The 22,260-nt window shown below is 34.1% G+C and overlaps 2 protein-coding genes across 8 annotated transcripts in view; both read left to right on the top strand.

Annotated features, from left to right (window-relative positions):
- Positions 1-22,260, top strand: part of LOC142339160 (uncharacterized) — a 129,146-nt gene that overhangs the window by 97,816 nt on the left and 9,070 nt on the right. For all 7 annotated transcript variants that reach the window (XM_075388952.1, XM_075388948.1, XM_075388951.1 and 4 more), the window contains one exon: positions 7,174-7,503. In XM_075388952.1, coding sequence (XP_075245067.1) covers positions 7,174-7,503 — 330 coding nt within the window. The remainder of the gene's footprint in view (positions 1-7,173; positions 7,504-22,260) is intronic.
- LOC142339162 (dynein light chain roadblock-type 1-like) overlaps positions 1-22,260 on the top strand; it is a 237,378-nt gene that overhangs the window by 46,134 nt on the left and 168,984 nt on the right. The gene's annotated exons all lie outside the window — the stretch shown is intronic.

Below are 22,260 nucleotides of genomic sequence, written 5' to 3' on the forward strand. Positions count from 1 at the left end.
GCAAGTAGTTTTTCTCTGTACCGGTAGACGCTCGTAATGATCCTCATCTACTTTTCTTTGGGTTTGCATTGCATCACAACTTTTTTTGATAGACCTTAAACATTTCTTATCAAACATAGCGACTTACATTTCATAGAAATACATGAAATAATGGAAAAACCACTTGAGTGCATCTACTTTTCTTTGGGTTTGCATTGCATCACAACTTTTTTTGATAGACCTTAAACATTTCTTATCAAACATAGCGACTTACATTTCATAGAAATACATGAAATAATGGAAAAACCACTTGAGTGCATAATTTCATCTGTGTCAAATGTGCGCCTAACGTTTCCAGGTTCAAAATAACTCATTAAGGTATATCAGAACTGATTCACCAAACAAGGGTTTAACTATACCTCTTAATTGCCATAAATCCAATATCACGTAGGTTTAATTTACATAATACGAAGGAGCTATGTTGCAACTTTGATTCTATGGTAATATGTCCTCAAAGGCGGTTAACATAAAAATGCTCTCTCCCATTTATCCAGATTTCACGTTTTCACTTTTTTTTATTTTTTCTCATCAGGGTCTTAAATAGTCACTGATTTTTCTTTTAGCATTATGAATGATCATATATTTGATTTATGCTGTTTCAGCACCCTTTTTCGCAATTACCCTGTTTAGAAAGTGTCCGTTTAAAAAGTTCAACAAATAGACTGGATGGTAAATCTGGGTTTGAAATGTTCGAAATTTTGCTTAGAATTCTTTTAGGATTTTAGGGATTTGGACATCGGGTCTCAGTGTCGGTATCTTGCTGGGGTGCGAAAGACCAGCGGGTGAAATCCCGAGGAGGGGTAGAGGTGATTTACAATAAGAACAAAGAGAACTCGCTTGAGCTCACTTACAAAACGCATCAATAATTATGTCTGAAGATAACAAAAAATCAATAGGTTTATTTTTAATCCACCGTTCCAATCTCAGACTCTTCTTCCTGCTGTCTTTTTAATATTTTAAATCAATAACCCTGCGTGTCTGCATTTTAAACCCAGACTAAATCGAAACTTTGTGTTAAAAAGTGCGCATTCACGCTGCGTTAGCGCACAAAAATGGAAGCATGCTGAAATACTTTCTTTATAAGGAAAAGAAGTTGAAATGTTTACTGCAAGATTCGCTTTTTGTTGTTTTTCGGCAGAGCGTAAAATTAAATTTTGTCAATTGCCACCAACGCGGCTGCCGTATAATACTATTTACTATGGTTTCCTCTAAGACCTTAATAATTCGATGGAACTGTAATCGAATTAACGCCTGGCGCGTTTTTGTTCATAACATTCTAACTTAATTCTAAAGTTAATAATAAACAAAAGCTGACGAACAAAGAAAAACTTAAATGTCAACTATCCTCAACTTTCTTTCGCATCACAAGGGAGTATTTTCAAGTGATATATAAATGGGGAAAATCCTCCCACTTCCACGGAAAACGCGACTGGAACTAGAAAGAGTATTCTAAACAGTTATCTAGAGAAAGCAATTTTTACATCTCGCCGTAATTTTTCAAAGTCAAGTATTTGTAGGTATGATCAAACATTTCAAAAGTTAATTTAGGCAAAAACTTTTTCTTTTTTTAATTCTGCCACTCAGAATTGTCAATGATTTAACCCTAGTCGAGACCGGTTGGTTAACTTGTAAGAACTTAGAAGTTTTCGGAAGAAAACCTTGAAAGGCGATGCATCGGCTTGTAAGAACTTGTAAGAAACTTGCAAGTTCTTACAAGAAAACCATTCAAATTCGACCAGGGAACTCAAATGAAACGACGCAAGGTTAATTGCGTCGAATAATATCCATATATTTTTAATAACATAACATTTTCATCATTTCCTTGAAATATCAGTTTGATTTAGAAAAAAAAAGGATTGTGAAAACTTTTATAAATTCAGCTTCTTGCTTAGGAAAATATTATGATGCAATGTGAAAAAATTCGGAGTGAAATGAAAATGATTATTACTACTAAAAAAGTATCCATCATGTTATGCTGTATGATAAGTGAGCTGAAATCTGATTGACCAATACGCAACTTCAATAGTTTCTTTTTTTATCTATCGTCCCAGTTTTTGCTTTTTGATCTGTTGTCCTTTCGATCTATTGTCATAGTATCTGCATGGCCACGAACCGCGAGGCATGGCCGAACGTTGAAAGTATCTATGCTAATAGTACCAATACAAAAGATTGAAATTGGGCTGAAATTAAAGAGTGATAAAAAATTGATGTGAAATAACAGCAAATTAAACAATTGAGGGTGAAAATCTTGACATCGTTCAGCCGCCTTTTTTACACCATCAATAAAAAAATTCGAGCGATGCTTAATCTCGTCTTGAAAATTGTTGGGGCGTAAACGTAATTCCTCTGGAAATATTGTTAAAATTTCAAGAAAACCGTTTCATACTGAATTGTTAAATTACCATTTAATATATCAGACTAATTCGGTCGATTCAGTGGTTTTTGTTGCTATTTTCACCCAAAGTTGATACGGTCTAAGAACAAACGCAACACAAAAGGACGCTCAATCTGGAGTTAGGTTATCTCTCTAATTAATGAGGACTTAGTCAGGCATTAAATTTTAGTTTGCTTTAGTGATAATTAACGCAGAATGAATTTTAACAGGGATCCCATCCTGAAGGGTAATATCTGATTTCCTTAATCGGCCAACAGTTTGACCACAAAAAAAACCTAATGCTAATGTGTAATTTCTTTTAAATTGAGCTGAATTGGCAATGAGTGGGTGGAAAGAAAAGAGAATTAGGCAAAAAAATTAAAAACGGTACTTTGCTGCCCCAGAAATTTTTTTCATTTTTACATCGTTTTTTTTTCTCTTCAGCAAACACTAAAACATTGACGCTAGAGATTGTCGTGAAACAACGGAAACTAACTCTCGTGAAAATATCTGGTAATTGATCTCGCTTAATTAGATTGCCAACAAATCTTTGTTTGACAATCCCTTTTGTCGACGATTTTGTGAAAATATTGTCTCAGGATTTATTCAAGGCTCTGCGGTCTCAAAACCTTGGTCCATTTTGATATCAGACTATTAAACCTTAGTTCAGTGTTCAGAGAGAATAGCTTTAACTCAACAAATTTGATGTTGAGTTCGATTCCGGGGAAAGAAACTCGACAAAGGCAGATTCATTCTTCGAGCTCGTTGATACTATGGTGGTGGTCAAGCAAGCCGATAGGCATGCAAGCCGAATTTTGAAAATGAGGTCAAGTAAGCCGAAAAATTTTCGGATACCCGTATTTTAAGTTGCCCCTGGCGGGCCGCGATAACCGTCCCGCTATTTCCGAATTACATCCCACAGCGGATGAGAGGCATGGCCATGGACAGCGGTCTGATGAGGCCCGTACCCACTAGATGTCTAACAATTGACGCATTTTTGTTTCTTTGGTGCATTGGAATTTATTATGCACTATAAAACTACGCGCAGTATTGATTGTAACGGCTGACAATGTATTTTTTCTGATAGATTACATAACTATTACATAACTTTCGGCTTGCTTTTCTGTCGGCTCGCTTGCCTATCGGCTTAATTCGCATTCGCCTGATACTATATGGTGTACAATATAATAACACGATTAATTTTGAAGTACCCGGGTTGACCCCATAATTCAAAAAGTTATAAAATTACAACTTCATATTAGGGCGTCTATGAAAAGTTGTAGTCATAGAACTTTCATAAAAGGGAGTTCTATGGAATTAAATTTTTATGCAAAGTTTTTTTATATCATGAAAAGGAGGGAAACAATATGTTTCAAAAAACTAACTTAAAAAAAATTGAAAAATTGAGTCTTAAGCGAACAGAGAATTATGGAAAAGTTGTAGCCATAAAACTTCCATTTATGGCAAAGTTGTAGTCATGCCAATTTCCTAAAACTTTTTTGAATTATGAAGTCAATGGTCCATAATATGAAAGTTTTATGATTACAACTTTTTGTCATCCCGGGTAGGGTTACACCAAGATCCTTCAGTGCTTTGATTATATAAATCTGATGTTGTTCTGTTCAGAAAAGCTCATCTTGATAAACGGGACATTTCAACAATAATTTTATAAACTGAGAAGTTAAATCTCCTTTCATTTTGTTCCGTAAGATTAGTGTCATTGTTTATATCAGTTTGCTAAGCAAATTTTAGCGTTTCTGATCCAAGAATTTTCATGTCGTCGCAAATTCAAAAAAGTTTTGCGGGATCCGTTGTATGTCATTTATTTCATTATTTACAAAGTCACTGACATTCCATTAAATTACAAACTGCAAGCCACTTTCGCTTCATCAATCAAATATCAAATGAAGGCCTATGTCATTTTAGACTGTTTAAGAATATCTGAAAAAAACTCGTTTTTAAAAGGTTTTTTCGGTGGGCCTTTCGGCCTTTCTGAAGATTTTGACCGCTTAAACGTTCTTTTTTCTATTTTGAACTTTTCAGAAGTTCTTAATGAAACCGCTGTCAGAAATGACAAGAGAATATGAGTTCACGACCGCGTTTTTTAGCCTCACTCTTTATTAAAAATCAATTGAAAGCTATAGATCTTAGCCCTTGACAGTATGGTTCTCTGTTCAGGTAATCGGGTTGATACTTTTCCCCACAGAGTGTTTTCTTTTACTATTTCTGATATATCGGATTTGAAGAGATGTCTTCAAAGACATCTCATTTAGTTTTAGACATATTTTATTATTCCTTTTAGAAGTGATTTGTAAGTTTATCTCAGATTAACCCAAATTGGAAATTTTGGGATCAAAGTTGATATATTCTGATGGATTAAAATCTGCAAATACAAGTAGGGGATTGTTGAGGTAACGAAAGGTCAACAAAAACGGGAAGAATGTTTCCAGTTTGAAAAAGTATTAAAAAAGATCGTATATTTATTCACACAATATGTGTACTAAATATGAGTAGGAATGTCACCACATTTTACATGATCAGTATGATTTCGGACGTTTTTAACAACTATTATTGTAATTTTATATTGCATATCCATTGCATATTTACAAAGGTTCAATAATATCATGATCAGTTCATCGGAGACATCGGAAGATGCATTATATCTTCCAGAAGTGAAGATCGTCGATATTAAACAGAGCAAAAAAAATGATTTCTCTTCAATTTAGACGTAACTGAAAAGTTTTATTGTTTCCCCAATTCTTGTCTTTTGTTAGAAGGTTGAGAGAAAACAACCTAATGTAAATTATGCATAAGATAAGCGTGACATAGCCTAACAAAAAGCTCTATTTGTTCAACGTATACTTGGCTAGAGAAATGAAGCCTTGAGGAACAAGAAAGAACGTGAGAAAGGGTTATCAGAGATTCCCAAGTTCGACAGCTTAAGACCAGTTGGTGTAAATGGGTAGCACACTAGGCTTGCAAGTAAGAGATGCGGGTTCGAATCCAGTACCGGTCCCTTTTCACAGTAGTTGCACTTCTATAGATTCCTTAACACTTTAATAATTTATTTGACAACAGTGAAGCGTCTAACAATGTGATCTTAAAAATGCCAAAATAATTGCTGCACAGCATTTTTTCAAAAAAAATTGCCAAACAATTTGACATAATAATTTGACTAAAGTTTTTTTGCAAATAAATTTGCCTATTTTTTTCGGGTCACGAAAAAAATTGAGAACGTTCTTTATCTAAAACTTTATTCCCATAGCTCCGAGCCGCAAAACGTTTTTTAAGATAATTTTTATTAAACAAAAAAGTTTCGAAACTTTTATGGGATAAATATGTTATGCCGCAATTACTTAAGTGAAAACAATGAAAACATTCCAGCTCAAAATTAGAGGAAGAAATTGCGGTAGAGTGAGCGCAAAGATTTATAGAAGAACGAAAAAATCAACTAAGAAATTTCTCTTATTTCCGTTTTTCTTGATTGATTTTCCTATTTTCTAAGCATAAAACCACAGTCTGTTGTTCATGCCAAATATATTTGAAAAAAAATTTAATCTAGGAAGGATAATAAAATAATGCAAATAAACATTGCCTATAAGGACCTTTACAGAATTCACAAAACTGACGAAAAAGTGTTATTGTCTCTGAATTTTTCTCTCACGTAGATGATTATATCCTAAATCTACAATTTTAAATTTTTACAACGTTTGGTGCGTTTTTCGAACATATGATTTTACGATCTCTATTTTTGGGATAAAGAGAAATTTTTTAGATATTTTTTGTTTTCCAATGAGAATAGAGAAAAGAATGCAGGAGCTATTGAATCTGTTTAATTCTGTTCAATTCCTTCATAGTATAATTTTTTAAATGTATATACTGTCTATTTATATTTCATGATGTGATAACAATTTATATGAAATTAAACTTGTTTTTAGTCTGAAAACAAAAAACTCGAGAAAAATATTTGAGAGCCTTTAATAGATATTAATCCACCCAAATTGACCTAACATAAAATTTTGGCTACTATAAAAATGATACCTGACAAAATAGTTTGAACATTCGGAACAAAAATTAATTTGGAGAGCTGGTAGACCAATTCAATAAATTTGTGTTAGTATAGACCAAAGATCACGTTTGTTAATTATTACAGAAAAACAAAATCTATAACCATGTTTTTTGTCCGTTTTTGCAATAGTTTTGCACTGCCTTAGAGGCAGACAAGCATGTCATAGAAGTCAAAAACTTCTTATTGGCATCCGGTTATTTTTTGTCATAGTGCGGTTGCAACATTTTTCTTCATATAAATTTTTGCCATCAGAATTTTTTTTTTCATTTCAACTTGAAAAGAATAGAACTGTGCAGAAAAAGAGAAGCCTCGATTAGCACAAGCAAATAGAGTCTTTTCTGTTTGTGTCCCTCAGTACGTTATGCGCCCTCTTCCCCGGTTACAGAGCACGTGGCATTACCTAGTAAGTCATTATGTAAAAGTGGTAGGTGCATCTGGGGGAGCAAGTGGTATGAACTCACTAAGCTGAGCGAAGGGGGAGCACAAACGGAAAAGATCCCAAAAATTATACCATTTTAATGGTGTAAGATAGAGATAATTCAAGCTGGTCTTGTTTCAATGCATCATGGTTCACGAGTTGAATTCTGGAAATTATGTAAGAATTTGGTTTAATCACTGAATGAGATAGTCTGGTCAAAAAGCCTGAGAAACTCTTCCACGTTCTTAATTCGTCCATTTTGAATGTTTTCAGGGTAATAAACAAACTGCGCAATCAGAACAAAAACTCAATGTTGTACAAGTCAACCATAGCTGAAGAAGAGACATACGTCTATCAACCAGTCAAGACTAGCATAGAAACCACCCAGCTCTCACCCGCGCTCCCGTCTGCAACCCACAAACCCCCGCTGGAACAGAAACGGTCAGATCAGAGCCCAGGGGCGAATCACACGAAGCGAGAGGAAATCTCGAGGATGAACGGATCCGTGGGTGATGCCGGAGCTGAGCGCCAGAGTCCAAGGCTGAAAACCAGGAATCAGAAGAGGTCTTCAAAGGATGATGCCGCGAAAAACATAGAAGAAAGGTATGGACTACTTTATGACTACTCTAGTCGAGTGGTCATCAAATTTCTGGCAATCTCAAATGGTTGATTGGGGGGGGGGGGGGGGTGCTTCAGTTCACGATTTGCGTCATTTTTAAACAGCCAAAATTGGGAGGGATGCTTAAACAGCCACAATTGTGACGCTCAATAGTATGCTGAAGGGCTGCAGTAACGGTCAATGGATGATCTTCTTATGGTTTGACGTTTGGTCTTTTCATAACTACTAACGTTTGTAAGCAAAAGAGTCCATTTTAAGTATTTATTTGCATCAATTACATATTTTCAATCTTAGAGCTTCATATGTATATGTACTCTAGAAAAAATCTAAGCACTAAAAAAACAAATAAAACCAGAAGTATTTGCCCTTCAGCGTTTAAGAGGTAAATAACTTCAAAGAAGAATTTAATATAACTGTCGTGGAATTTCCTTAAGTACTTTTAAAAAGGGGGAAGTGTTGTTTGATAATAGTCAGGATGCCTTCTGTTATGAGATTGTGGAAAAGCAACCTAATGTAAGTTGCGAATAATATAAGCTTGACAAGAAACTGAACTTGTTCAACGTATGCCTGGATAGAGCAATGAAGCCTTAATCAGCAAGAAAGAACAAAAAATGAGTTATTAAAGAAGCCTATAGATTTGAGATCTTAAGAGCAGTCTGTGTGCTGGTTACCACATTCGGATTTCAAGTAAGAAACGCTGGTTCGAATCCAGTACTCGTCCACACTGACTCAATAAATTGTATCCCAAGTCAGACGTTAATGAACTCATAACATCTTAAAATCACTTAACCCATCAAGAAGTATAACTTTCCTTGGCTCTGCAAATATTATGAGACTAGCATGAGGCGTAAGGGAGCAGGGTCTTCATGGTTCAAACAACTTTTTTTCATTTTTTGAACAACTGTTTATGCTCTAAACCACTTCCAATTTTCCTGCTAATTGGCAATAGTAGCACATTTATTAGTATTCTGGTCATAGAACCATAGAAGCCGCATGTGAACAGAGCAATCTGTGTCGGAAATACGTGACCATTTGGCTCCGATTACAACACTCCAATATTGAATTCCTCCCTTGCTTGGGCAAATCCTAGTTGCCCAATTTCCGCACGCTGTTTGTAATTTAGAGAGTCCCGTCACTCAACAGATTGGCACATTTCATTTTGCCCGGACTTTAGTCGAGCCCAAAATGGGATAGGCATTCGCCCACTCTAGAAAAGTCGAAGAGTTACTGTAAGAGGAATTACAAAAAGCTGGGGAATTACTGCTAGACAGTTAGGAAAATTTCCAGACTAAACTTGAGTTGCTCCACCTCTTAACTAGTAATGTTCATGCTTAAAATTTTATATGGAGGGAATTTTGGTGACTATACCTTGAGATCATGATCGTGTGCTTCAAAAATCGCGCGAACTAACGCAAAGTGAATAAAATTTTAACATAAAAAGGTTTAAAATGAGCTGCCTCATCACAAGCAACGCGCTATATTACAGCCTATAACTTGACTCCGGGTCAAAAATATTACTGGGTGTCCAACAAAAAACCAGAAAATATGCAAATAATTCACGTGCAACATTGCTGAAGCGAAATGCGTTACATTTCTGGGGTTTAAGTTGAACCAAGCCCATATCGTTTTTTTGAGAAATTACGATTGTCGTTTTTTGATATGCCATTGTCAAATTGTGCCATTGTGCTTCCACTTAGGCGTCCAGTGTGCGGACGACACTTTTCTTTTTACATCCGACACTGATGAAATACCGTCGAAAACAAAACTTGAACATAACATCTCTCACAAATTATCGATTCTTTTGCAAAGTCCCACTTAGTGATGAACAACAAAAACAGAATATACTGTGTTCAGCACCAGGAAAAGGTTAAAAAATACTGTTCTGAATGTCGACAATGAAACAATAGCAGAAATAAATAGTGTGAAGTATCTTGGCGTAATTATTGATAACAAACTAAAATTTGATGGAGAAGTGAAAAAAATTCTTCAGAGAATGGCTTGTGAAATACAAGTATTGCATGCACATAGTAATAGTTTTCCAGAGAAAACAAAAATCTTATTACTTAATGCGATAGTAATAAGTCATCTACTTTATTCCGCTTTAATTTTGGTAGGGTTGCAAAAGTCATTACTCACAACTTAAGAAAAACAAATGAATTGGGCCATAAAAACCATTTTTAATAGGAGAAAACACGATCGGCCCACAGATCTTAAACTTCGCAACAATATATTACCACTTTCTTTTCTCTTGAAATATCATTGCTCAAAATCGTTCTTCCAATATATGAAATTGAACTTCTCTCTACCATGAGAATAAAACAACATGACGAGTCAGAAAAAAATAACGTTCGATATAAAAAAGAACAATAAGTTTTCAACTGATTCATTTACTGCACGAGCCATTACAATTTATAATAGTCTGCCTTCTAATGTTAGACTGAAAACAACATCGAAAGCTTCCTTAACAAAGAACTGAAAGAATATTTTTGGAAAGATATTTTGAAGGACCCAATATAACTGATTTAAAAGATGACATTGAGAGCATTGGATTTTAATTTCTCTATTTAAATTTCATGATGTATATATAGAATTGTAAGAACATTTTATGCTCACCTTTTAGGCAATTTTTTTGCTAATATAAGGTCCAATTTTGAGTTAAGTAATTTAATGATTCGATATTTTTACATAATGTTATTTTCTTAGCATTACATTGCCCCTTTTACTATTTGCATTTTATTCTTGTGTGTATCAAAGGAAGTTAACAATGTTCCTCTTTTTCTTTTTCTTTTTTGTGTCATCATCATCATGTCACTGTCGAAATTGAAGGAAAAATTTTTTAACAGATTTTTTAAACTACATAAACATTGAAACATCAAAAAAATTGACTTGTTTTGGCTTTAATCTGGAAGTTTTTGATTTTTTCCCAGCCAGCTTCACCATTTGAGATCAGTCAGTGTGTGTTGTCTCTTAATAGCTCAATAAAGTTCAGAGATATTTTTGTGATGATTGTCCCTCTGTCCTCCGTAATACTCAAATGTGAAAGGTTCAAGGTCTCCGTTTGAAATCTATATTTCATCTCTTTCTCTAATTCTATAGCCAATAAAAAATTTGAAGAAAGATGAATATTGATGTAAAAAAACAGAAGAAACCTGTGCTTCGACAAGATAAAATATTGGTGGACATCTTGTCAAAATTGCGAGCTCCAAATGATAGCGGAAAGATTTTCTTTTCTAACTACAATCAGCATAATTGAAGAATAGAAAATATTCAAGTTAAATATAGTCTACAGAGTGCCGAAAAATAGCCACGATAGACGCTTGTGGCTTTCCATGGAATTGAAACAACTAAAGAACTACGATATACAGATTGAACAGTTCTTTAATAGACCACTAGATTTTTTGGATTAGATTTGGACTGTCATTTTCATGAGTCACATACGCTCTGTAAAGAAAAGCCCTAAAAAGCTTTTCAAAATCAAGATCAGTATTCGAAATGACAAACTCTATTACTCAAGAATTAGGGGCATATAAGTTTGGCACTACTTAGATGCACACTATTGTTCTTTAATTAATAAAATTTCATTAAAAGAGTTCAGAAATCTTTTTTTTTCGATTGAGGTAAGTCACGCAATTGACCTAAAAGCAGAACAAATGACGTCGCGCATAGAATTGTTAAATGCAAAGCAGTAGAAGTCATTGAATTTGAAAAAGTCAATGGCCGCAAGAACCGTCGATGGAGACGACGAAATACAAAAACATAGCAGGATACGTCCTTGCATACAATTCAAAGAGTTTTCATTGACCAAACAAAAACTACACCTAAAAACAAAAAATCAATTTCAAAATGCCGCATGTGAACAAAAAATCACTAGCGAGAAATGAATATTTGGTTCAAACAAAAAACTAGGTCTTGAATGAACTATGAATAGATTGAGAAAACGACTTAGAAAAAAAGTTGATGCAAAAAATTGAATAAAAAACAATAAAAAATCAGAGTCAAATTGCCGAATGTGGTACAAAATCTGATACAAAAATCGAAAAAACAGTAAAAACCAAAATGAAATTGCCGCAAGTGAACAAAAAACAAAAGTGAAAGCAAATTTTTGCTCAAACACCGTTTTCTCACTCTACTTTAAAATTAGAGCGAAAAATTTTCACGCCACACAACCACTCTCTTTTTCGCTCCATTTCCTGATTCGGCGTGACCAAAATCACTACTTTAATTTGACTTTAAAAATCATGAAACTGTGTGAACAGATCTTTAAAAAAGACAACGCCTCAAAACAATTCAAATTCTTTGAGTTGTAAAAAACCCACGATGTCCCCAAAAATAGTCGCTATTTTTTCGCAGTTATTAAATATTATCGTGGGGGGTCTTGAATAATGCCTAGCTATTAGAAAAGGAGAATTTGTGTGTAATTGTCATGCTTCTGCAAGGTATTTTATAGATAGCTAGCTATAGTTCATTAGAAAAAAAATTTATGGTCATACAAAGACTAAATGAATTAAAGGTCAGACCATAGAGCTTGTCACGAAACATCAACCTGAGGGGATGTGAATGGTATATTTGGGGAATCTTTCAACTTTATGATTACATAAAAAATTAGCTAGGTTTTTTGTGAGCTTTTCGCTCTTGGAGATTTCTGAAGTTGAGTCAATACTCTTAGTGCTTTTTCGTTCCCATCAGAATAAATGAAAAAGAACAAAAAAATGATCTCAGTGCTTATGATAAGAATTATCAAAAGCTAGTCCCGGCTTGACCAGACTTAAGGCGTTACTTAAGACGTACCATGTCTAAAATGTGACAGGATCAGAGTTCTGATACACGACCGATTCAAGGATTCAACAGCGACTATGAATTGATATTGAGTTACACCAAAAGTCAATAAATAGCGAACGCATAATTACATATTACAAAAAAAGAACGTTTAAAAGTTGAACAACGGAATCAATTCGGAGAACGTGCGAGTTAAATGGTGATGAAACAACTAGTGGCCAACAACATTGAGTTCAGATACAGATCACAACAAAAAGGTTTTACATTACAAAGTGAAATACCACATACACATTGAGATCCCTTGCAGACAAAAGACCGTTCAAAGGCTGTTTGACTTTTGTTTCAAATTGTGTTTAAATTTTCTTTAGCTTGATAGAAAAAATTTTTTGTACAATTAATAAGCATTTCTGGTTGATCTAGGGATAATTACTTGTGGTGTGTTAACAAATTAATCTGTCAAAAATAATTCAGGTTTTTCTTTTAAACCCCCTTCACCACCACCACCACCACCACCACCACCACCACCACCACCACCACCACCGCCACCACCACCACCACACCACGTCGATTGGCACCCCCATTTGTACATATAATAGCATATAGTTTGGATTTCATACACTAACGTAGTCAATTAAACACAAACAGAATTTACGATATAATGATGCAGCGAAGTTTTGAAATTAACGCGTATGTAAAAAAATTACGGGGCTAGGGGTATTAGCCGACACACATATTAGAAGACACGCCATTTGGCCGACAGATTTCATCAAGACGACGTGAAAAAGACCGAAATCAAAACTGTGCAATTTAAATAGTGTTATTAGAAGCGTCGCCTTAATTATGTTCGGCCGTAATAATTTGTTCGGTTGTGATAGATTCATATCAAGTCCCACGGGCCACTGAGGCATGGCCAAATTAGCTAGCAGTAATAGCCAATTAATGTTTGTTTTACAGCTAAGGGACGCTACTTTTACCGCTTAATGCGCGGGTAATTATCGTGAACTGTGGTTTCCGAGTAGTTATATTTGCTCAAGTGTCGGCTAAAAGGTGTGTCGGCTAATTTGTATGTCAGCCAATTGACCGGTCACGGAAATTACAATTGTTTATAATGTAAGTGCCAGTTGAATAATGAGTGTTTTTATCAATTCGATATTTATCTTGTCCAAGAACAGTTTTATCAATCTATTTTTTTAAGTAATCGAGAGCAAGAATCACTTCAATTTAGCTCTGATGACAACATATTAGCGCTATCAAAGCAAGTATTGATGTCACAAAAATTGAATTTCGGGGAGTTGCAAACAGATTGGCTATATAAGGCTGGGTTGCTTTAACAGAAAATAGCCATAATTTATGTTTTAGCAATTCTTTTAAACAATGTTCTCTATTATAAACTAATGATTGTTCGTTGAAATTTGGGGGTCAGGCAATATTGAGTGAATGAAAATCGTCTAGACTACCGTATTTTTTTATATGCTTGATTCGTTTACTGCGCTTTATTTAATAGAAAGTGTTTTTAAATTCTTTCAGTTTCGCTTTAACCTGATTACGGAAAATCATAAGTGGAACCAACAGCCTGTCATAAATCTATTATAAGTTTATGAAAGATGGCGACTCTCTGCTTCACATATGCGCCAAGACAAATCTTATTTTCTGATCGAAAAAAAGCTGGATCTTGCCACGAGAGCCTTTCTTTTCTAAGAATGATAAAAAATTAAGCAAGTGCTGCTGACTAGGAAGTTTACTTTAAAAAAAACGGTTTTTGATGTATTATTAGATTGAGTTTAATTTGAAATATTTCAGCCACCGGCTTAGCTATTACACAAAAACTATACTCTATTTGCCTTAACGTTTTAGCTCATCTATCGACAAAACGGGTCTTTTGAGGGGTGGGGAGGGGGTTAATTGGATCTTTTCAACAATTGCCCCCCCTTTGGTACCTAGGAGAGAATCGCCTCCCCTTTTGTGCTATACTTTAACACAATATTACTTGGCCTACACTTTAGATAGCCGAATAGTAGTTTAAGCGCAATAGCGGACCGCTGTTCACGGCCATGCCTCTTACGCGCTGTCGGATGTAATCCGGAAATCGCGGGTCGGTTATCGCGGCGAAGCCGCGACGCGCGCAAAGCGCGCCCACCGACCCGCCAGTCGGAAATTCTTTTCGCTTTGTATTCCGGTTCGGCTAATTGCTATACCACGGTGTATTTTATTCTATTCAATTTAATAGTATGTGCATGCGTGGAAAGTTATTACTCGTCTCTGATTGGTTAATAAATAGCTCGCTTAAATTCTATTCAAGAATAGCCCCCCCCTTTTGCAAAAGGGGGGGCAATTGTTGAAAAGATCCGGTTAATTTATGATAATAATAGAAAATTTTCAATTATTAATTTCAAATTGTCCATTTCAAAGCATTATTCATTTCAAAGCTAGAACATTGTTTTCTTGATTTTATTAAGGCCTTGTTGAAAATAGATATAATTGATCAAGTTACATAATAACAGTACATGCGTCCAATTGTTTTTGAAATTGATAAAAGTTGATTGCTTGTCAATTTTTGTTTGTTTGAGCTTGTTATAATGGTTGATAGACAGCTTAGTGAGCTGCTCTTGCCAATTAATAATTAAATTCCCATCTCTTTATGCTGTCTTTCCCTTAATTGATTGGTGTCCTCGAAAGATAGAAAACCTAGTGTGACGTTCATTTAATTTAACTTCAGCGTCTATTAACCAAAATTTTATCCGTGTTTTCAAAATTTATCAAAGAAGACATTGTACCATGAACAATTTTTGAAAAATCAGCAACTAACAAACTTGTCTTAAAAAATTAGAAACCCTTTGTTCCATTTGCTTTCTATGTAACGTAACTCATGAGCTCCTCAAAATAATCTTTCATCGTAGTTTTTTTTTGCGTGTGGCTTAAAAAATGATGGATGATATGTGGTCTGTCCATAAAGCGTCACTTATAGTTAAAATTGAAATGTTATCTTTACAGGGGAAAACCAAAATTGCTGTCATCAGAAAAAATGGTTAAGAATATTTAACATAAAAATTAAATGCTATTAAACTTTTTTTGGCAAACTTAGTAGGCGTAAGCAAAAGGCGCGACAAAAGCTAGTTACTACTAAACCAGTTCATAAAATGATTAACAAATAAATATTGCTGGTCAAAAGGCAGCAACCAACTATAATTTCATTCATATATAGGAACCAAACAAATAAACTTTATAGTTATGCTTTGCAGCTGGTGTTTTTTGACTATTTGCTATCTCAAAGACTAAAAATTGTATACTGGCCTTTAATGACAGTATGACAGCAGTTTTTAGTTTCTTGGAGTGGTTTTCATGATATTGCTTTCTTTGTATTTTTCAAGCACATACTAACAAAGATTGTAAAGAACTGATGATCGACAAACTCCCTCAATCAGCCTTGATCAATTGGTGGACCTGCATCTCTATGTCGTCTCGAAGATACTTCGAAAACGTTAATTTTACCCTACAAGAAGTCACATTTTACTGTCATTTATAATGATTGCATTTGATGACTGTTAAATTGTACACTCTGATAAAGTTCAATTACAAATCATTGCCCGTAGTTTGATAGAGTTGGATTTCATCCATTTTTTTCAATTTCAGAGACCTTTATGTGACATTTAGTCTTTTGAACGGTAAAGTTTTTGGGACAAAAATTGTATAAAAATAATTTGTTTTATCTTTTTAACTCTATCTAGACAAATACTCCCAAGGAAACTCCCAAGTTGTTATTTTAATAAGGTTTTTTTTAAAAAAAATCCATTTAGTCTTACTCGTAACTAGAAGATGCATGAACTGGTCGGAAGACAGACTAGCAAAAAACCATTGTAACTACGTCCAATTAGAACAAAAAATAAGCAAAGACTATCTAAAATGGGTTTACGGGTTTGTCTCGTTTCGTTCTTGATTTACTTTTTCAATATTGACTGGGTTAGTTTCAAGTTTTTTTCAGCGCAATTGCCCTTGATAAGATGATTGAGCAGACGGCGAGAGAGTTCAAGGGATTTTTTCGCGAAAAAATGAAAAACTGGATGAAATAGGAACGGCAGAGCAATTTTTTTTCGCACGAAGTAAAATAAAAGGAAAGAAGGAATACTGACCATCTGCGAAAGTTGCGCTGTTATTGATGGAAGAAATGCAGCAAATTAACTCCTAGAATCATCGCTAGGATATTAATAAAGTTATGAAATAAAAAAAATTTGTCGACATTTTCCCAAAAATTGTGCAATTGATGATCCATTTGCTTCATTTCAGACAATTAGGACTAGCATAAACTTTTGGTGCTTAGGTGGTACCTATCACTGAACAATATTTTTCTATTTGAAACATTGTAATTCAAAAATAAATTTTAACTTATTATTTGTGAAAATTGAGAGAAAAGGAAAAAAAGAAAAGTGAGTTGGCCATTTTTGCAATTCGTTGAAGTTAAACAACTCCACTTAGCAATTTTGTATGACACATGATTCTTTATAATTAATAATCTAAACGACTATATAAGAGAACAATCGTTTATAAAGGGTGAAAAGGGTGAAAATGTTAGAAATTTAGAAAACATTGATGCTCAATTTTTCCTCCGTTAAAAAAAATTACTTGTTTCCTCAAGAATTAATTTGGTTTTTGAGAGCTTTCTCATGGTACCACATTTATGTGTACCCGCAAAAACATCGATCAGCTAAAAATTATTGAACAAAAATCTTGGATTGTCTAAAGTTTCAACACTCTTTAATGAAAGTTTGCAACAACAATCCAACCACGCAAAATTTAACAAATTAAACTGACAGAAATGTCGTTTAACTTCGGAATTTTTTGCATAACGCTCATAAGGACCTGTTCATAAGTGACGTAGAAGGCTTAAGGGGTTCTAAATTTCGTAATTCCTTTTTCAATGATTTTACTATAAAGACAAGGAGAACTCATTTGCGAAAAAAAGAAAGAGGAACGCCGAAGCTTTTAAAATCAGTTCTACTGTGAAACTTGGAGAAACCATAAGGCTACCAAATTAATTTAGGGAAACCTAAATGCCACTAAATAATTAAGAATTCATGGCTCCTTTTTTTTTTAAAACTGCAAGCTTCAGCATATAAATGCAAAGAAAAATGGAGCGAGGGTCATTGATTCTTAATGGTGATAGAAAATTGATTCCATTGATTCAAATTGCTTTCAACTAACCTTTAACTGATAACTAGGCTTCTATTACCACGGCTGTCGACAAAACTTTTTCATATAGGCGTTAGCAGCATAAATTTTACAATCAATCTTAACTGGTATCGAATATCTGTAAAAAAAACTGGTATCAGATATCTAATTGATATCTAATTTATTGACACATTAAGACAAGACCGAGCTTGAGAAAGGCAAAGCCTCATAGCTCTTCGAAAATATTTTTTACCACAAACTTTTCTTGTTGCTTTTTGGTTATTGTGGCTTCATTTAAGTCTAATAGGTATTTACAGAAAATTAAAGTGTCTTAACTTGAAAATTTTTCCCTATCCGGGTGGAGACGGGATGGTTATCTTATAAGATCTAAAACGTTTCTCACAAAAGATGGTTAATATGCAAGAATTTGCAAGTTGCAGGTTAAAGTTGTATGAAATTGCAAGTTGAATGCTTAACTTGCCAGAATGCAAGATTTTGCAAGTTTGATTGTTAACTTGTAAGATTCTCGCAAGTTCTCGTTCCGATCGAGTTTTACTCCCATTGTTTCATTCCAGATCCCGTTTTTTTCTAAATGCCAAGTGTAGACAAAAGACAAGAAAAAATTGCCTGACTGAGGAGGTCACATTATGAAAAATTTTAAAAGGAAGGTCTGAACTACAGCTTTCATTTCATTCGGCTAAGTTAATTGTGTACACTGTTTCTTATCAGGATAAAATTAACTTAGTTATAAAATTTCTATTAAAAATTAGTTTTCCTTTTCTCATTTAATTTAATTTGTTTTTACTAGCCGCCGGGTAGTCAAGAAAAAAGCAACCGGAATAAAACATCATACTTCATATATTTTTTAGCGTTATAATTCAGTTTTGGGGGAACCATTATCTTGTCGAAACTTGCAATTGTATTTCCTGTATGTCAAATGGTAAACTTGTAAATAGAAATTGTTAGTCGTATGGTTAAGTTGTAAGAGTTTGTAAGTTGGATGGTTAACTTGTAACAACCTATAAGTTTTATGTTGAAACCACACCAACTTGTGCATGTTCTGCAGAAAAAGTTGTACAGCTATGCATCGCCTTGTAAGAACCTGTAAGAACATGGCCAGTTCTTAGAATTTAAACAACCGTACTGGACGCGGATTATTTGTTTTTAGTATCTGGGGATCATTCTTTCGTCAATTCCCCAATGATTGTGGAATATTTATCGTGTATGATCTGACAAATTTCTCACAAAACCATCTTGCTAATAGCCTGTAAAGGGATGCATCTTCTTATCAGATCTGATAAGACGTTTATCAGATCTTATACGATAAAAATTCCTCTTATAAGATCGTACGCGATAAAAATTCTTCTTATAAGATCTTACACGATAAAAATTCCTCTCATAAGATCTTACACGATAAAAATTCTTCTTATAAGATCTTACACGATAAAAATTCCTCTTATAAGATCTTACACAATAAAAATTCCGTCTTATCAGATCTTACACGATAAAAATTTCCTCTTATATAAATTCCTTAAGTATGGTATATTCTTCATATTGAAGACAATTCAGAGTTGCTCTCAAGCAGTAACCAAAAAACTACAGCATGCAACACTTAAGTGTCAGAGCGACTAAGAGAAAAATATCTTATACTGTCTTTTAAGACTTATAAGATATTGTAAAAAAATTATTTCTCCAAAGCGGTGATTATTAAACAAGGCTGAATTTTTTTTTTTGACCAAAATTATCTTGGACTGCTAAGTTTAGCCATAGTACCCAGTTAAGACTCACAATAAAACTGCCGCCAAAACAGAATCAACAAGCATTTTTTGTTTCATAATTAGTTAGCTGACCGATTATTTTTTACTTTCATAGGACCCTGACTACGTTATACGGTTATGTTGAAATAATTAAAACATTTCATATCAGATCTTACACGATAAGAATTCCGTCTTATCAGATCTTACACGATAAAAATTCTGATAAGGGGAATGTTTATCTTATAAGATGTCTTATCAGATCTTACACGATAAAAATTCTGATAAGAGGAATGTTTATCTTATAAGATGTCTTATCAGATCTTACACGATAAAAATTCCTCTTACCAGAATTTTTATCGTGTAAGATCTGATAAGAGGAATTTTTATCGTGTAAGATCTTATCAGATCTTACACGATAAAAATTCCAGAATCACTGGGGTTATATCTTAGTCTTTTAAACTCACCTCTCTGGCTTTAAAAATTCATGTTTTTGACTGGAATCTTTGTGGCAGTCCCCTCTCTTTTTAAATAGCTTCAAAACGCACCAGAACACCTGCCATTTGGAGTTAATGGTATTTTTATTCTTCTTTTTTGTCATATGGCATATATTTTTTAACGGGTTAGAATTAATAAGCGTATAGGTGAAGTCTTAATTTGGTCCTCAATTAGGCCATTGAAATTTCCACAATAATCTTTTTCAATTTCTCCGTAGATTTATCGATATCTGATGTTTTATTTAAGACTTTCGATATTCTGACAACAGGCTAAACCTGTTTTTCGAATCCCGAAAGTCTTTTAGACAGATCTACAGTTTCGTTAATTGTCTTTTCATCTCAACCCTAAAGTAAGTAAAAACGATTATTCTCTCTCTCTCTCTCTCTCTCTCTCTCTCTCTCTTCCGTTTACGAGACGCTTGTAAACGGACCATCTGGCTTAATAGCAATATCACTGGTGCTCTCTCGTTATGAATTGTGGACATTTTCTGTACAATTGTTCTGATAATAGCACCAGAATACAATTTTTTAAATAAAATTATCAACATAAAAAACACAATTTGAATTAATTTTTAAAATTTTCTGATTACCATATTTGAGTGGCAGCGGCTACCACACATTTTTGACTGACTTGCTTCGGGAAAACACCAAAATTTTTGACCACCACCGTTTGACCACCACCGTTTTTGTACCTAAAACTTGAATGCGTAAACGATCTCAAAGTTTTAGTCCATCTCTCTAGTCATGAACCAAATCTAGCAGATCAGAAGATTCTTATAAAACGATTCGAAAAGATGCAAGTCTTGCGAGATGATTAATAAGTCTTGCAAGATATAAATATTAGAAAAGTTCGAATGAACCAAAATAAACAATGTTTGTTATTACGCAGTGGAAAGATGTCTTACTCCAAATTCATACTTTGATCACTATGGCTGAAGAGACCGTTAGGCCTTTTGGAATAGCATGGCAAGGACAAGTAATATTAATTTTTTTTAGCAGAAAAATCTTATGAGAAACTAGCGCTTATGTGTTTTCATTTTTCCTTTTTGTTCAATTGTAAATGCAAAACAGACATAATTTTTTGAAGATCTTGTGAACAAGCCTTGAAATGTTTCATTTTTCGCAAAATTTATTTAATAAGCCTCCTTTCAGACGAAAATGAAATGCTATATACTTCAAAAAATCATCGCTCCGCCTAATTCTCTGCAAAGTGAAAGCACTTTTTGTTCACTCTATTACCGGTCAATCTGTGCCGTTTATTCTTTTCTTTCAAATGAAAATGGTGACTAGCCATTTGACGGTAGACAACCAATTAGTTTCCATCTGTTCATAAATTGTCGCACGGAACGGTGGCTGCTATTCCAAATTTACATGCAGTCTTTGGATATAGAAGATATCGGCAACAAGGCTGGGAATGAAAAAGAAGTTAACAAGTCAGAAATATGTCAGAACTGCTAAAATGGTTGAGTTGCTTTCTTTTCGTGATCTCAAAAGCATGCTTTTGCATGGCTTATGAAAGTTCATTTATGAAAAGTCATTAAGACACCTCATTGACTATATTCTTCTGGTTTACTCTTTTTGAAATGGTGATTTGATTCGCAGTATTGCACAAATGTACACTTTATCTAAGTAAAAATTTAAAAAGTATTTTGTTTAAACAAGATTGTTTGGAAGATTTCAAATCATTGGTTACAATTAAGAGAAAAAACGGTACAAAGCGTAAGATTATGCGAAAATTTTTAAGAAATTAGATAACCAAAACTGAGCTTGTAGCTGGTAAAAAAGTATTTCCCGTTCTCGATATCAACGTTGTGCTCTCAGCAACTTTTCAAAGAATCGAATTTTTTTTATCAAATTTAATAATCAAAGTTTCTGTAGCTGAAAAACAGCAATACATCTGAAGGGAGAAATCGTATATCAGTTCTAAATTCTGGCAATTATGCTTCTATTTCCTCTAACTACAGAGCTCAAAAGAATCAATTATAGAAAAAAGTTTGAAGCCTTAATTATTTTTTTCAAAATTTTGATCAAATTCCATGCTTTCTCTTTGAACACATTTTTCTACATCCACAGCAGTTAATATGAGTTCTTAATTTCTTTTTATTGTGTTTTAAATGTTGATAAATTAATGTTGAAAAATATTATGTTGATAATGTTGAAAAAATTAACGTTTATAATGTCGAAAAATAACTACAGGACAGCAATTTGTTTCATATGTCACTGAATGCAAGTTTGAAACACCCTGTCATTTTTCTGTGAGAGGATGAGCTCGCACTCAACCATAGCGTAACCACTTGTATCTGCAGTAATTAGACCACTTGAAGGTTTTAGTTGCACGTGCCCGTAGTTAACAAAAATGCGCTTTTTTACCCATAAAAATAACTGTTTGAAACGTGTTGCGATGAAACCAAATGCAGCGGAACTCGAAAAATTTCTAGCGGCGCTGTGGCACAATCCTGCAATTCAGCAGAAACGACTATTGTATATGTACAGTATGGTGATGTCTCAGCGAATAGACGTACCAGTTTTCGATGAATCTGGTTGGTTGAGC

The sequence above is a fragment of the Convolutriloba macropyga genome, chromosome 5, assembly GCF_964194025.1.
Source record: "Convolutriloba macropyga chromosome 5, txConMacr16.3, whole genome shotgun sequence".
Lineage (NCBI taxonomy): Eukaryota > Metazoa > Xenacoelomorpha > Acoela > Convolutidae > Convolutriloba > Convolutriloba macropyga.